The sequence below is a fragment of the Coenobita brevimanus genome, chromosome 16 (assembly GCF_032717465.1).
Source record: "Coenobita brevimanus isolate Jiangsu-jjx chromosome 16, ASM3271746v2, whole genome shotgun sequence".
NCBI lineage: Eukaryota > Metazoa > Arthropoda > Malacostraca > Decapoda > Coenobitidae > Coenobita > Coenobita brevimanus.
In genome coordinates, this window is record NC_136969.1 from 30,244,922 (window position 1) to 30,261,454 (window position 16,533).

General features: G+C 38.0%; 1 protein-coding gene across 1 annotated transcript in view; it reads left to right on the forward strand.

Annotated features, from left to right (window-relative positions):
• Vps8 (vacuolar protein sorting 8) overlaps window positions 1–15,495 on the forward strand; it is a 38,949-nt gene extending 23,454 nt beyond the window's left edge. Inside the window, exons 15-23 of the mRNA XM_080265672.1 lie at window positions 76–259; window positions 1,462–1,607; window positions 2,814–2,979; window positions 4,941–5,054; window positions 8,692–8,760; window positions 9,628–9,901; window positions 13,749–13,935; window positions 14,386–14,506; window positions 15,244–15,495. Coding sequence (XP_080121798.1) covers window positions 76–259; window positions 1,462–1,607; window positions 2,814–2,979; window positions 4,941–5,054; window positions 8,692–8,760; window positions 9,628–9,901; window positions 13,749–13,935; window positions 14,386–14,506; window positions 15,244–15,495 — 1,513 coding nt within the window. The remainder of the gene's footprint in view (window positions 1–75; window positions 260–1,461; window positions 1,608–2,813; window positions 2,980–4,940; window positions 5,055–8,691; window positions 8,761–9,627; window positions 9,902–13,748; window positions 13,936–14,385; window positions 14,507–15,243) is intronic.
• Window positions 15,496–16,533: the final 1,038 nt, after the last annotated feature.

Below are 16,533 nucleotides of genomic sequence, written 5' to 3' on the forward strand. Positions count from 1 at the left end.
GGATATTGTAATGTTATTATTATGAAAGTTAGAAGATATTCTTTATGCTCCGTACCACCATTTACGTTGTTTCAGCTACCGAGTATGTGAATTTGTGTATGAGGAGCGAGGAGAGCATGAGAAGATCATTGAGTGTTACCTAGAAGATAAACTACGAAGACATCAGGTGTTTACCTATGTACGCACTGTCCTTTCCTCGCCACAATTCACCGATCTTCATGCTCACAAGATTCAGCAGCAGTTCATCAGACATAGTAGGGTAAGATGATTGTGTTAACTCTTAGTCTGTTAGGATTTCTCTCACCTGTAATAGAATTGTCTGGTGTTAAGCAAAATAAAATTCTTAAATGCATTAAACATAAGAGAGAAAGGTACTGAAGGATTCATTTTGAAGCCTTTGACTGCTGTAATTTTTTAGTTGGACAAAATATTCCATTGTTAGTCTGAATATTGTAAAATACCAATATTCATGAAGTGCAGGAAAAGGCTTAAGTAAAAGCATTGTTTATCGAACTATTTAACTCTTTTTCAGATATTGTTTGAATGTAAATTTGATTATTAATATCTTTTCCATATGCTGCAAAGGTACTGTTTATAGTTTTAACCACATTGGTAGGATGATATAATTTAAATCTTATTACCCCCTACCACCAAATAAATTTGTTTTGCTAAAAGACTGTCACAGTGAACAGATTAAAAACTATGTTTATTATTCTCCTCACTGTGAGAAGATATGCATAAGTTGCATAAGCATGTCGGTAGTTTGCAAGAATGAATTACTGTACAAAAGTCATCACTATAATACAAGGGTGAAGTGCAGTGTTATTGTGCTTCACTTTGAATTTGAGTTGCTTTCAGGATCTACTTCAGCTTTGCTCCTATATTGTATCCCCATTGAACTGCTGTTATAATGTTTTCATTTTTCAGCCATTCACCTAGTGATTGCATTTTGTTCAACGATGTGTAGGAATATCGACTTGTAATATACCTAAAGGTATTACAGTATAACTTGCCTTCCTTTGTTTTAAAATAGCATGGTTATATTATGGATATGATGGAGGTATTAGGAATGGTACCTTGAGAAGTTTGACCATGTGGAGAAAAAGGAGGATGGGAGATGACTAGGAGAATGTAAGTGATACTGGGGGGAGGGGAAAGGGGAGACTAAGGATGAGATGGAGAAATGTATTGGAGAGACAGGTAAGTGAGGGTGGGTTGTGAGTTAGACAGAAGGAACAATCTTGTGGGGTCTGGCCTATAGTTCCTTCTTCCTTGCATATTAAAAAAAAAAAAAAAAAAAAAAAAAAAAAAAATGATACGTGAGGACAGGGTGAGGTGGATGCAGTTTGTTTGTGGCCACCTTTTCTGGGATTAAGGCATCTAGTTGTAAATAGTCAGTTTTTAAATGTGATGGAAGGCTATGGTACATATTTGAGTTACTGTTTGTCATTTTATTTTCAGACCTTACTAGACATTGATAGCAGCCGAGTAGCCAGTCTTCTACTTACAATGCCTCGATTAACACTGCTTATGAATGACATTGTGGAAGAGTTGCAAGGGGATGATGAACACCTTTATGCACTTCTTCATGCACTTTTTACATACAGGTCAGAATAATTGTATTCTTCTGAATTAGATTGTGTGAGGTGACCGTAGGTTGGATTCTTTAAGCTATGATATTGTTATAATGTTCTTTGTAATATTTTAAAATCTCAGCCTTGGTTGGCAGCTGTAGTGAGTAAGAGCTTAATTTCCTTACCATAGAGTTGAACGACATGCGTTTTCTTTGCATAAAACTGTCAGTGTAGGAACACTTTTCACACAGTATGGTAAAACTGTCCGGATGTCCTGTGACAAGTCAAGGTAGCAGCAGCTCATATTAGTATATTTCTCAATAAATAATAATAATCTGTAATATATCTTATAGTCTTCAAGACCTAATATACATAGACAGAAATACACAGTCACATCAGTTACATTCTGATACTCATCTGCAGCCATGAAAAAGGTTTTTAAATACTTGAGACGATAATGTTTTTGCTGGGAGGTAATCCTCTGTAAAACATTTTTCCATATCACTGTAATTTTTAGGAATATCCACAGTGTTAAGTGAGGAGCTACCGTATAGGAAGGAATATAGCCTTGGGCGAAAGAAAGGTTAGAGAGGAGTGTCGTTAGAATCATGATATTTTTGAAGTAGTAACCCCTGATGTCTTCTGATGTCTTCATGGCTTTGGTATCTGGTTGTTGATAGAGTTTTTTTTCTTCAGATGCAGAACAGAAGAGGGGGGGGGGGGAATCATACACTGGATTTCAGGTGTTCTCTATTTATAGAAAACCCTGTAACAGTTGGACCTGAACTGCTGTAAGTTGAAGTTTGAAGGAAACTGATCTGGGGAAGTGAATTCCAAAGAGAAACAGTTTGGGCAATAAAGGAATTCTGATATGTAAAAGTTCTGCAATATGGCAGTTTGACGTTCAGGCCATGAGCGCAACCAGATGCTAGTGTAGCACCGGAGAAGGTGTGGAGAGGTGTCACAGTGGATGCAACTTTGTCTGAGTGTTTGTCATAAAATTATCAATTAAATAATGCAAGGGAGGCAACATTCCATCTTACTTGTTGGGGAGGTATTTAATTTGTAATTGCTAGGTTATTAATTAGTCTTATAACTTTGTTCCGAATTTTGTCCAGTTGTATTAGTATGACTTCTCCACATTCACTCCACTAGGGTGAGCAGTATTTGAGCTGAGAGTGCACATGACTTTTGTTAATTAAGGCTAGATAGATTGACAGAAAATTTTTTCATCCACAGGGCAACACATGCTTCCCCAGGGGCAAGAGGTGGTGACCTCAATGAGAACCCCCTGACTGCAGAATTGCAAGAGAAGTATATCGACCTTATGTGTAAACTGAACCCGGCTCAAGTGTACACCTACCTCAAGGGTGCTGAGGGATACCGACTGGAGCAAACATTAGAGGTTTGGTATTATACAGTAGTTGTTTTACCTTACCTTGGCCCAGACTTTTGTCCTTTTGCACCATGTTTCATCTAGCTTAGTGGTAGATTAAGACAATACACCACTGTAGTGCTACATTCGTTCATTCATTCATTCATCATCCAATCCAGTGTTGCCCTATGAGGTGCATAGGAGCCCAGGGCTAGGCAAGTTGGTCCTGACATTTAAGATGAGAATGACCAGCCTCACTCATCCCTGAGTGGCATTACGTGAGCAGTAAACCCCAACTGCCTTTCTAATATAAACCTGCCCAGGCTCAATCTAATTGGAGCACCTTAATTACCCACTAAACCACCAGATGCCATAATTTGGTTATATTGTTACGACCCTGTGTAGGAAGTGGTTTCCTGGTGTACAGGAAACCATTTGGCTTGTCACTTAGTGTAGAGTCACCCCTAGACAGAAGGAAGAGGAAAGAAGGAAGGAAGGAAGAGAGGAAAGGGCAGTCACCCTAGAGCAGCAGTACATCGAGTGAGTGGATGGTGAGCACCCCCACATACTGATTGTAATGCTACATACTTTCTATAATACTTCTTCATGACTAGGATTGTATTCTAGTGTTAATCTCTTGTCACTGTTCAGTATTCAAGGTGGAGAGGTGGCAGTTTGGGGCAGCTAGAGTAAAAAGGATATAGTTGGGCATATTGTTATTGGTGCCGGAGAGGGATGTCTTCTGTAGTGGCACCAATACCTGGTGGTGGAGTTGCCTAGTTATACATATATCCCTCAGCTCCCTATGGTTCTTAGGAATCACATCCACATGAACCTAAGGCTACAACAGCAATAACAGTACCGGTAGCAAATTTCACAAAGTCCTCGTCATAATTTGCCTTTTTGAGATGTTCTTCTTTGTGCTTATGTCCACATTAAGTCACATAAAAATTGCTATGACTTTTAAAGTTGTATCCTTTTTTAAAAACTGATGTGCCAGTTACTCTTTATATACAGTCAAGCTGCATTATAAGGATGCGATGCTTTGGAACACATCTCTGATTTACAGTGAGGACTGCTTGTAATTTTTGTAGCTTGAGGTTGTCTTTTTAATTTATATTTGTTATCTTCAGAGTATTTTATTCTGCTTTCATTATTTGATTTGAGTTGTAACAAAAATTCCACTCACTTGATGTAATGCATCTTTGGGTGTTTGCCCTTTTCGTTTTTCCTTCCTTCTCCTTCTGCCTTTCTTTCCTTTATTCTTTCCTCTTCCTTCTGCCTACAGGTGCCTTTACACTTCCTCTTCTGTCATTCTTTCCATCACTCTTTCCTCTTCCTTCTGCCTGTGGGTGACTCTACACTAAGAGACAAGCCAAATGGTTTCCTATACACCAGGAAACCATTTACTATGTTGGGTGGTATCCATATAACCAAATGATGGCACCTATTGGTTAAGCGAGTAATTAAAGTGCTCCAGTCGGATTGAGCCAGTGCAGGTTTATATCCAAGGGGTGGTTGGGTTTATTGCTCATATAATGCCATTCAGGGATGAGTGAGGCTGGTCACTCTCATTTTTAATGTCAGAACCATGCCTGGGCTTCTTTGCTTCTCATGGGACAACACAGAATTGGATGATGGATGGTGGATGGATGTAACAAAATGAAAGTCTAAGGTACATGATGCTAACTGAGGTGCATTAAACACGATATTATTAGGTTCATTTTCAGTTCATGCTGTTACTTGCAGAATGTAGGACAGACCAAAGATTGAATATAAACTCGAAAGGTGTCTTTATATACTAAATAACCACATTTTCTAATACCAGTGATTTTTCTGACCAGAAGCAAGGTTCTGGATGCAAATTCTGATTATTATTACCCTGCTGTATTTATGAAGGTATTAATTGAGCCTGTTTGAAACAATGACTATGTTGGTATCATTGTAAATGTCTGTATTAATAAGGTTTTTGTTCTTTTTTTTTTTGCCAGATCTGTAAGCGTCACAAGCAACAGGAGTCGACAGCTTTCCTTCTGGAGAGGGCTGGTGACATCAAAGGTGCTTTTGAAATTTTGCTAGTCATCTTGAAGACCAAAGTTGATGATGTTAGTATAGAGTAACTTTTTTTTTTTTTTTTGTAGTTCATGGATGTGATATTACGATCACAGCGAATGAATCTTGCACAAGGGTAGTGAAAAGTGTGAATTGTTGATTTTTCTAAAACCTAGTTTTGTATTGAAATAATATTTTTAAGAAGCATTTCTACAAGCAGATATTTCAAGGCTGAATGTGTTTTAGGATTGCATATGAATTTTTGCACATATATGAAAACCTTAATTTCTGCTATTAATTGATCATGCATATGCTTTGATACTGTATTTCTTATCCATATCCCTAGTGTATGCATGTACAGTATATGCAGATGCATGACTTACTGCGCTGAAGATGATAAGTGCACTGCTGTATCTGAAGTACCGTCCATTATGTTTTGTTATAAGATGCATGTGATGAAAAGGATATATTTACCTTATTTTGAGGTATAGTTAAGTCTGTGGGTATATTTTTTCTGGTTTTGAATAATGACTTTTAGTTATTATCGAGCTTCAAATTATTAAAAAATAAACAAGATTAAATAAATCTTTAATATGTATGTGAAATGGTATACCATCAGGATGTTTTACTGTAATATTGATGAAAATTCATGTGCGGAATTGCCATAAAGTATTTTCTAAGTAGTGACTCTTTATGTATACTCAGCCATAGTTTTTGCTCCTTCTCTACTCCTGTCACTGGTTGGGGGGAATTCATAGCAAGGGGTTCACACTGAATGAATACCTGTTACAGTATTAATAGTTCAGATGAGGATGAGGATGATAGTTTGGAGCTTTTCTAGACTAGCAGTAGTAGCAAATTCAGGCTTAAATGAAGCAAACTCAATGAACTGCTTGCTGGTTACCCTTCTGCAATTTACCATCCTCCTTTTAGGGTACAGGGAAGGAACTAAGGGTCATGTGTATAACCAGGCAGCAGAGCCACCCAGTCATGTCATGCCACCATATGAAGGCATCCTCTCTAGCACCATTTTCTAGACTGCACCAGAAATAGTGTCATCATATGTTTTGTACAGTCTTGCATAGCTCTGAACTGCCATAGTAACAAAGGACAACAGGTTTTTGATGAGTGCTGAGCTCTGGGTATGACTTCCTCAAAACTATAATTTGCCTACTTTAACTTGGCAGAGATTTTAATTCTTTTGCAGTTTATGTCTCATAACTTAATGGCAGAATAAGACTGTGCAGTGGTGTGGCTCTTCATCCCTTTCATAGCACTTTCTAGCTACTGCCTCTAAAGTGGTGTTACTCTCATGTTGATGATCAACATTCGAGACTGAGAGATGACAGTTATAGGCCAAGGAAAGTGGACAGAGTGTAGAGGTAGGGTAGAGGGTTAGCAAAAACTGAGACTCAGGTGGGCTAGCTACAGTTCTGCATAATGATTTTCTGTGTAATGTAAGAGTTCCTAGATGACACAGAACTGGTTACGTAGGACTTGAAATACTTTTCTAGTACAGTACATCCTTCAACTTTGCGAATTTTAACTTTGCAATTCACCAATTTTGCAAGGTAGTTTCAAAAGTCATGTATTTTTAAACATTTATGAACTTTGCGAGCGATCACTTACTTTGCGAGGTCGAATGGTGGGAGAGTCGTCTTTCCGCACTACTTTGCCACGCGGAGAAGTGACGTCATGGTTCACTGGGCGTATAGCGCCTCCTAGTTCAGTGGTCTGCTGCCCCGCCACGTTTGTTTGCACTTGTTCCCAACCAAGGTCGCTGACCCTCACAATTTCATGGTGCTCCTTGCAATATCCCAGCAGTCTAACCTTGCACGAGTGTTATCATGGAGCCAATGGGTAAGAACAACAAGAAAATAAGTTTGGAGACCAAATTGAAAATGATTGAAAGGAAAAAAGCTGGTAAAGGTAACTCTGCTATTGGTCGGGAGTTTGGTGTTTTTATGTTTCTTACCTATGATGTTTTCTTATTAATATTACTGTACAGTACATCAGTTCATGTTTGTTTCATTTATCATCATAAAATTAAGAGGTAGAGTCGAGAGAAAGAGTGGGAAAAAGTGCTTAATGTCAACCAGTTTGCCTATAATTCATATACTGTATTTGTTTCAATTTTGCGAATTTTGATTTTGCGAGGGTTTTAGTCGACCATATTCTTGCAAAATTGGAGGAAGGACTACAGTAAACTCTCAGTTTTTCAGCATAATTCATCCAAGCTCTGTGCCAGTTAAAGCAAAATGCTGGATATTGCATAGTACCCCGTATCGGCTCAATATTCAGTGTAGAGCCGGATATTGTGTTACTGTCCGTCTTGAACCCCTGTTCTAAAAACTTTCCCATGAGCAAAAGATGAAAATTAAGTGTAAAATACAATAAAATAATGATACAGTACAGTAATACAGCGCCAGTTGGCTGCTGTTTACGAGCGGGTTGATACACCTCATTGCCGAATATTGCATAGAACCACAGGTTATGTCCCGTTTCGGTGCGGGATACTGCATAATTTTGCCGGGTATTGCTTTAATAGAGCCAAGCCAGCAGCGCTGGTTATCACTTTGGGCCAGATATTGCGATGACGGATAATTGTGAGTTTATAGTTCTCTTGTCATACCCATCACTGTGATGATTTTTTTCTTAAATTACAGAAAACTATTATTCCACTTAGGAAAGCTCTCTTAATGAAGATGTTAATATGCTGAGTACATGCACATACATACGGTACATAGGCTACATCATCTAATCCTGTGTTGTCCCATGAGGAGTGTAGGACCCAGGGCTAGGCAAGTTGGTCCTGACATTTAAGATGAGTGACCAGCCTCACTCATCCCTGAGTGGCATTACATGAGCAGTAAAGCCCATCTATCCCTTGGATATAAACCTACATGGGCTCAATCCGAATGGAGCACCTTAATTACCCACTAAACCACCAGGTGACATAGTACGCTGAATACAAGGCATATAATTATTGTTTGTTATGTAACGGATTATAGTCTAGCAGATTATACTTTTGAAATCGAAATATAAGAAGACTATTGTACTCACTGATGTTTTGTATTTCAGATAATTTTTTTGTTATTGTTTATGTTTCTGAGAGTAGCATACAGATAAATTTAATATCATGTGAATACCATTTCGTGAACAGTGAATTGACTGATGGAGATGAAACATTAAATCTAGTTCACATCATTACATTAGGAAGGGAATGAAGGGGAAACTGTACGTGAGATTTCCATTCTCCATTGATTGATGTCCCACAGAGGCCATAGATCCATGTTTTGACTCTCCTAAAACCATTTAATTCTGGAATATGGGTGATGATGATGATGATGACAGTGATGATGATGATGATGATGATGATGATGATAATGATGACAGTGCTGCTGCTGCTGCTGATGATGATGACAGTTATGATGATGATGATGATGATGATGATGATGATGATGATGATGATGATGACAATGATGATGATCCTGATGATGATGATGGAAGTGATTCTCACTCATTTTCTCTGAACAGTTATTCAAGTCAGACTTCAAAAGCAGTTCCATTTTTCATTAGATATTTAATTTTGTTATAGTTTTTTTTTATCTCTTCAGCTCTTTCAGTTATTCAGCAGTAAAGAAAAGTCTTAATCATTTATCCCTTACTGCCTCTCTCTCTTTCCCATAGCTGCTGAGAAGTTTGGGTTCTGACGGGGCAGCGAGTCATTCTCTCTCTCTGGGTCACGTCCAAGCTCAGGTGTGTAGCATGTCAATGAGTACACAGTGAGGGGTATCGTATTTAACGGTTGCAGTAACAGCCACATCCCTATTAATGCTATTTGCTAAGGGGAGACTTGGGCATAGTTATCAGTATTTTTATTAAACAACTCACTTGAGGGATAGTCTTTATTACTTTGATGCTTGTCTCTCTCAGTGGTATTGGGAAGAAGTAGTTTCAGGCTTTGACAACGCTGTATCCAGAAAGTATCTAGGGTGCCAAAGAAAGTGTGTGAAAGTGAGATAGAGGGCAGTGTTGATAGAGGCCAGCCTTATGTGGTGTGGAAGAAGAAAGTGGAATAGTCCATTGATGAAAGAGTAGGTGAAGAAAGAGGAGTGTTTGAGGGAATGAGAAAGGTGTGTGAGGTAGTCTAGAGGTGCATTTATTACAGTTGTCCCCTGCCCAGGGGTTCTCAGGATGGACCAAGGCATCAGAGATAATGATGATATGATGAAAAAGTCTGCAGTTTTGAGTATACCTCCAGTTCCGTTCTTTTCAGTCCTGTGTAAGTGTACTGCATTCTTTTGTAGTTCAATCTAGTTTTTATTGTATGACACATCCTAGCTCTTAACCATTCCATATGATGACATACTGCATTTTTTTTTTTAATGCCAGCAACATCCAGATGATTTTATTCAGTTTAGGGGAAGCTTTTGAAACAAGAAGAGTGATATTGTATAGCCTTCATTAACTCTCCAGTAGCTACGAGGTTTTTGCAAAACTAAATATAATTTTAACAGCAAGCATTAAATGAAAATGCAGTATGTCATTGGAGTATCGAATCATTTATAAAGACTTTAACTTGAATTTTATTCAGGCCTAATGGAACATTCTGAACAAATGCAGGTAGTCAAGTTAGTACGAGTTTGTCAGCTTGGGTCAAGTCAGCTGGAAGAAGATGGGAGAAGGGAGATCTGGTTCCCCTTGTTAGATGCTCTCCTAGCCACCCAGCCTCCTCTCATACCATACCCAAAGTTGGCCCAGGAGATGCGGCAGATGGTGGGGCATGTGGTAAACAGCATGATTACTCATGTCTCCTTGCCTGCCATCCTTGAGAGAGTCATGAGGGACCCAGGGTATTGCGGGGGTAACTTCGGTCAGATTAAACACCTGCTCAAAGGTGAGTGTTGGACACTTATATTTTTCTCTTTTTTTTTTTTTCAAAGCTGTTATATCTTTGTTCCATCCCTCTGAAAACAAAATTAATGTCTGCCATCCTTGAGTCATGAGGGATCTAGATTATTGCGGTGGAAATTAGGCCAGATTAATCACCTCCTCAAAGGTTAGTGTTGGGTGTTTGTAATTTTATTCTCTAAGCTGTGTGTTTCATTCATTCATTCTTTCAAAACAGAATAAGTGAATACCTCTTGACTGGTCAACTTCATTGATTTTCAGTTTTATTTCTTTAAGCTGTATCATCTTTGTTTAATTTAATCTTTCAAAATTAAATGAACAAATGAACAGAATGAAGATTACAGCGCTTGTCAGTTCATATTTGAGTTAATATGCCATCATTTAGCTCTGTAGTATAATTCCATAGCCATTCTAGAGATATTTATTTCTGTTACAGTACAGTACTCATGTGGAGCAGTCATTGTAGTTGTTTACTATGAATGTTTTAAAGTATGTGTATGATACTATAACTCGTCACATTCTTTGCTTTATTTCTAAGTTAAGTAGCCTAAATCTTTTGCTATCTAGTATCTTAATTTTCACTCCTAGAAAACTTTTTTTTGGATACTGAAAAGGATTTGTGAAAGTTACCCAGTATAGATAGTACATAAGGACAATCTTTACTGTAGCTTTAAGTGGATAAGGTGTAGATATAAAAACTGCTTTATGCAAATTGTATGTGAGAGGTGGTAGAGAAATGCAGAGAAGTTATAATGAGCACTGAAGTGTTCAAACTGTGTGTGAAACAAAGGTGAAAATATACAGATTGAATGATTGCAATGATATGATGTGTTCGATCACTTGAAGTGGAGGGGATGATGCGATTTGGTGCTTCCTTTTTCCGCTGTCATGTCTCCATTGTGACAGAAAGAAAAAAAAAGAAAAGAAAAAATCCCCTGAATATTCCCACCCCATGTAAGCATAATGAAAAAGAAGTATTGTGCAGAGTGGTATGATGAAATAATTGAACAGCTTTTAATATTCCAATAAAATTAGTTTGCTTTCATCTGAATGTAAATAGATTAACAATACTGTAATTAAGATGGTTAAGATTGGATATGCTGCCAGTGACGAAGGACACCCTTATGAAAATCAAGCTGCTAATGTTGAATAGTACATTGTGTACTAGCAGTATCCTTCATCTATATTTTATGAGGGATCCACTTGCTTGATGCAGTGCAGCTCTTGGATGACCGTCCTTTCCTCACTTCCTTCCATTTTTGCATCCTTCCTCTTCTGTCTTTCTTTTCTTCATTCATTCCTCTCCCTTCTGTCTGTGGGTGACTGCTCTGAGTGACATGCCAAATGGTTTCCTGTACACCACGAAACCATTTACTGTACTACCCTGGGTGGTAACCATATAACCAGATTATGGCACCTGGTGGTTTAGCGGATAATTAAGGCACTCCAATAGGATTGAGACAGTGCAGGTTTATATCCAAGGGGTGGTTGGGGTTTATTGCGCATGCAATGCCACTCAGGGATGAGTGAGGCTGGTGACTCATCTTTAATGTCAGGACCAATTTGCCCAGCCCCAGGCTTCTACACTCCTCATGGGGCAGCACAGGATTTGGTGATGAATGAATGTTGAATGTTTACTAATACATTACCCTTTTGACTGAATGTACATAATGGGAATAATATTAGGATAATGCATATGATGATCAAGATTATAGCAGTAGTTATGCCTGGGACTTCATAACTGCAGAATTTTGCATGTTTAAATGATTGGCAACTGTGCTGCTCCACAGAAAGTGTTAATGTACTAACAGTTACAATGTTCAGTCATGTATAGATCAGGTATCCATGAAAATTTTGTATTGAAGTTGTTAGAAAAAGTGAAAATGATAAATAAGAAAGTTTATTAACTTCTTAAGACAGAACATTACCGGTATATTTCTTGAATTATACATAATATACAGTATATATAGTGTCCCAGCCATCATTGCAGGATTAATGAAAATATTTTGAGACTAGATTATTCCATTTTCCATTAGTATCTTTTGTGTGAGGGAATTCGTCCTCTTGCTCTGCTGTTCATCTGATGTCCTATAGCTTCAGATGACTACTGTGTGTCTTGTTTAGTTTGCCTTGTTTAAAATGAACACACGTCTCTGTTGAAACAATCTTTGCTTGAGAAAATTGTAGAAATCGATGTCATTTCCTAACCTTCGTGATAATTTCCTTATAGTGGCCGGCATTACTTGTGGCTTCTGGAAGTTGCTGTTTATGTTTTTGTCCTCACGTCTTTCTGCAAATGAAGGAATATGTGTTCAGGAAAAAAAGATTATAAAGGTATAGCTAGAATATTTATATTTTATGCATCAGTATAAGGTGATGAATGGATTGATTAATAGCTAGCCTATTGATTGAAAAATTTCTTGTCCTTTTACTTCTCCTATGACTCACATAGCATTATTAGGCATATACAGTAGATCCCGAGTTATCTCAACCACAACAGGGTGAATGGTGTTAGTACTGTATCACACTTGGCTCCTATGATTCAACCAGCTGAATACAACTGTCTGATGTTAGAATAAAATATTGGAATTTTCCTGACCATGTGAGTTAAGTGCTAGAAAAATAATATACTGTTAAGTAACAGACTGGGAAATTATTTTACGTCAGCCATCCATTCATCATCCGATCCTTTATTAACGAGTGTATGGGCCAGGGATAAACTTTTCATTCCAAATACTTAAGGTGAAAGTTACCAGTTGCTTCCCCTCCCCTGAGCAGCATTACATAAGGGATAAACCCCAGCAGTGCCTTAGATTTAGATCTGTATGGACCACGTCCAGTTGGATTGCCTTAAGTTATTAGGTCATTGAACATATAATTGTTGGTTGTATAAATATCACCTAAAGTATTACAGTAAATGGTTTCCCAAATGACAGGAAACCATTTCGCTTGTCACTCAGTGTAGAGCCACCTGAAGATAGCACTACACTGAGTAAATAGATGTTGGGTGCCTCCTCCTGCCACAAACTGTTTTAAATAATGATTATATTTTACCATATATTTTGATACTTACTGAAAATTATGAAGATTGCATACACTACTGAGAAAGTTTACAGAAATTTAAGACTCACTCATATTTGTGTAAATTCGTAGTGCTCCCTTGAAATAGCGAGGCACCAGAGTCTCCATGAGTTTGAGTGAAAGTTCCATGTGATTGACCAGCCCCACAACACTGTAATCCTCTGACACTGCTCTTTTGGCCACTTGGAGAGCCTTCTGGCTGCCCACTTCCCTGTAATTATGTACAAATTACAGTACAGTAATACTTAGGTACCTGGGGAGCAAGTGAATAAAACATTTCAGCCTGGGTGATGGTCTGTCCCAAGAAGTTATTAGGGGGTTATTAATTATGTAATTCAATCAAGGGTAGTATGTTGATCAAGTATCCCAAAATGTTATAAACTATGGTAGCCTATTCTTCGGCATCTAAACCTCACCTGGGGTAATATGAAGAGTATGAAATGCAGTCTTACAGGTACAGTGGTGAGGTACAGGTAAGAGTTCAGGTACAGTACATGTATATCATTTAAAAAAAAAGAAAAAGAAAATGAGTGGCATAGGAAGCTTCATAACACCTCTTTCATTGTACTTTATTTTAGATATTATACCTTAATATTCTCCTGTGTTACAGTATGTATATCATTTTTTTATCAACATAATCTGCATCAGTAACTTACAAGAGGGTATAACTGTAATGTGTAAGAGATGTTGCTAAGGAAGGGGAGTTTTGACATTTCCAAGGCCACTTAGAATACGGCCCCAAATCTCAACAGGAATGGTGGAACGGTATGTGTATGAGGAAACTCTGTATGCAACGGTGGTGAGAATCATTGCCGGAGATCAGTTGAGATATTTAACTCAGCAGCACTCCCAAGCTCGTGCCCCCCTAGTGGTTTACTCTACAACATGTGCTCTGTGTCACAGTGCCTATCACCCCTCCAGCAAAGCAGTTGTACACAGGTGAGAGACACAGAGGGAGTTCAGATTTGCCCATTTCTCACAATTTACAGTATTGGTTGTATGGAACAATGTGTGATATTGTGGAACTGATCCCTGACTTATAACAATGACTGACTGTGTAATGAAAGAAGGAACTGAAAGTAATCAAGACTTGGTAGACTTAAGCTGATTATTATTATTATTATTATTATTATTGTTATTATTATTATTATTTTTATTATTGTTATTATTATTATTATTATTATTATTATTATTATTATTATTATTATTATTATTTAAATATCAGTATTGGACATAAAAGAAACTAAATTCAATTAAGACTTGTGAGACTTAAGCCAAGCATTATTATTATTATTATTTTTTATTACATCTGTAAACATAGAAGGAACCAAATACAATCAAGACTTGTTACTCTTCAGCTAGTTAATTAGGCCGTTTGTTTCATTGCAGTTGTGGACATAGTTATCATGCACAGTGTGGTGGTGAGTCAACATCCTGTGTCCTATGCACTGGAACAACTGAGCAAGAGAAGCCTTCAGAGGATGTAAAGGCTAATGACACAGCACCTGAAGCAACAGTGAGACATCATGTTGTTTGTAGATACAGGATATATAGTGTATATACTTATTGATAATACAGTATAGCACATTGTGTTGATTCTTGAAACCTTATATTCAGAGTAAATCATACTAACTGTATTAGCCTATGTGTCTGCCATTTATTAGAATTTTCTGTTTTGCCACTCCTTTATCCTGTTTCATTATTTATGTGACACTTGTTCTCAAATTATTCCATTGCTCATCATTTCTCTGCCAGTCAGTATGCAGTAGATGTTGGTATAGATAGATTGCTGTCTATCACCCACTTCCTTTTTCTTTCTCCACCTCGCCTCTCTTTATTTCCTGTGTTCACCAATTTTCCTTCTTCCCCCCCCCCCTTTTTTTTTTTTTTTTCACTTTTCTTTTGTCACCCCCATATACAGTATGTTTTCCTTTCCATCCCACTACTGTTTTTACCTTCCTTACTCCCTCCTGATTTCTCCTTCCTAACTACTGGACATCCTGTTTTTTTTTTTTCTGGTTTCCCTCTTATTTTTTCCCTTCTAACTATTTTCCTTTTTTTTTTTTTTTAAATCTTTTTTTCAGTACGGTACTACTGAAACTCCCCATCTTTCCACCTTCCTAATAAAATTGTTCATCTTTCTTCCTTCCTACTGAAACTCCCCCCTGTTCTTTCCATATTCACTACCCCCTATTATTATTTCTTTCCTTATGCCATGCTCATTGATATGCCTCTTATCTAAAACAGCCAGCAGGTCTGGATGACACTCAACTTGAGGGGCTTCGTCGAGTGCGTGTCTTAAGCTCTGGAGGCTCCAAACTTCACTTCATAGAAAGCCTTAACAACCCCAGAAGTAGCAAGGGGTCTGATGGGTCCTCCCAGGCGTCAGTCAGAGCATCACGATCACTTTCAACCAGTCAAGACATTTGGCACTCAGAAAACTTTGCCCTTAAAGTCACGCCACAGACTCAGGACTTTGATATTGGTGAGGATTGGTGATGGCAACTCAGGGTTTAATGTGTGAGTCAGCTGGTTGGCTCGTTGACCTGCTTAGTGAGTGAGTGAGTCTGTATGTGAGTGTGAGAGTAAGTGATTATAATGTAGTGAATGAGCTGTTAAAAGACTGAATGGTGTATTGGCTGACCTGTAAACTGACAAACTGTTTGGACTTAATGAAATATTAACTAGTGGCACACTACCCAGTTCTCTGAAATACATTTTGCACAAACTTTTGACCTGGAAAACTAAAATTCTCTGAACAGTAACTGACCATTCATATGTGAGAAAGCAGTGCCACACAGCTAGTTTTCATGAGCAAATATATGTACAATATATTTATTTTTCATGTACAGTGGAGTCTCATGTTTATAGAGCTCGATGTTTGTGATTTTTTTTTTTTTTTTTAAAGCCTATACATTCAACTCCGGGCCATGCCCTAAGGCCCATCAGTCCTACCTGTCACACACCTTTACTTGTCACCACTTGGGCATTAACATCAACCATACACCTTAAATACCAGTAGCTTACATGTTAGGGCTGCCCCACTCAGGACTGGTGTGGGGATATTTTTAGGACATGCAGGTGTAGCTTGTAGAAGATCAGTAAAGCTTTAACAAAAACTCAGATAATCAGCTATTCCCAACCCCATCTGGGAACTAACTGACATCCTCTTGAGCAACATGAAATTTGATGAGCCCTAGTTGTGAAGTAGGACTGAGTCTCCTTAGTGACCGATCAGATTAACATTCAGATTTGACTCTGTATAGCCAACAACTTAACTGAAAGGCACTGGGGGTCCTGATCCTGAACAGGGTGAAAAAACAAACAAACACAAACATACAAATGCACACTGTAATTAGTTATAGGGAAAGTGGTGGTATGCTGCTAAACTGCTTTGGTGAGTCCAAAGAGGGAGGTGATGTGCATAGATTAGTGTAAAAGAAACAGAAATATTCTGTTGAAGGAAAGATGCAAATTAAATAGATGACAGCTTGGGGAAATGACTTGTGATGTCATTAGCCAGGTGAAATGTCTTTA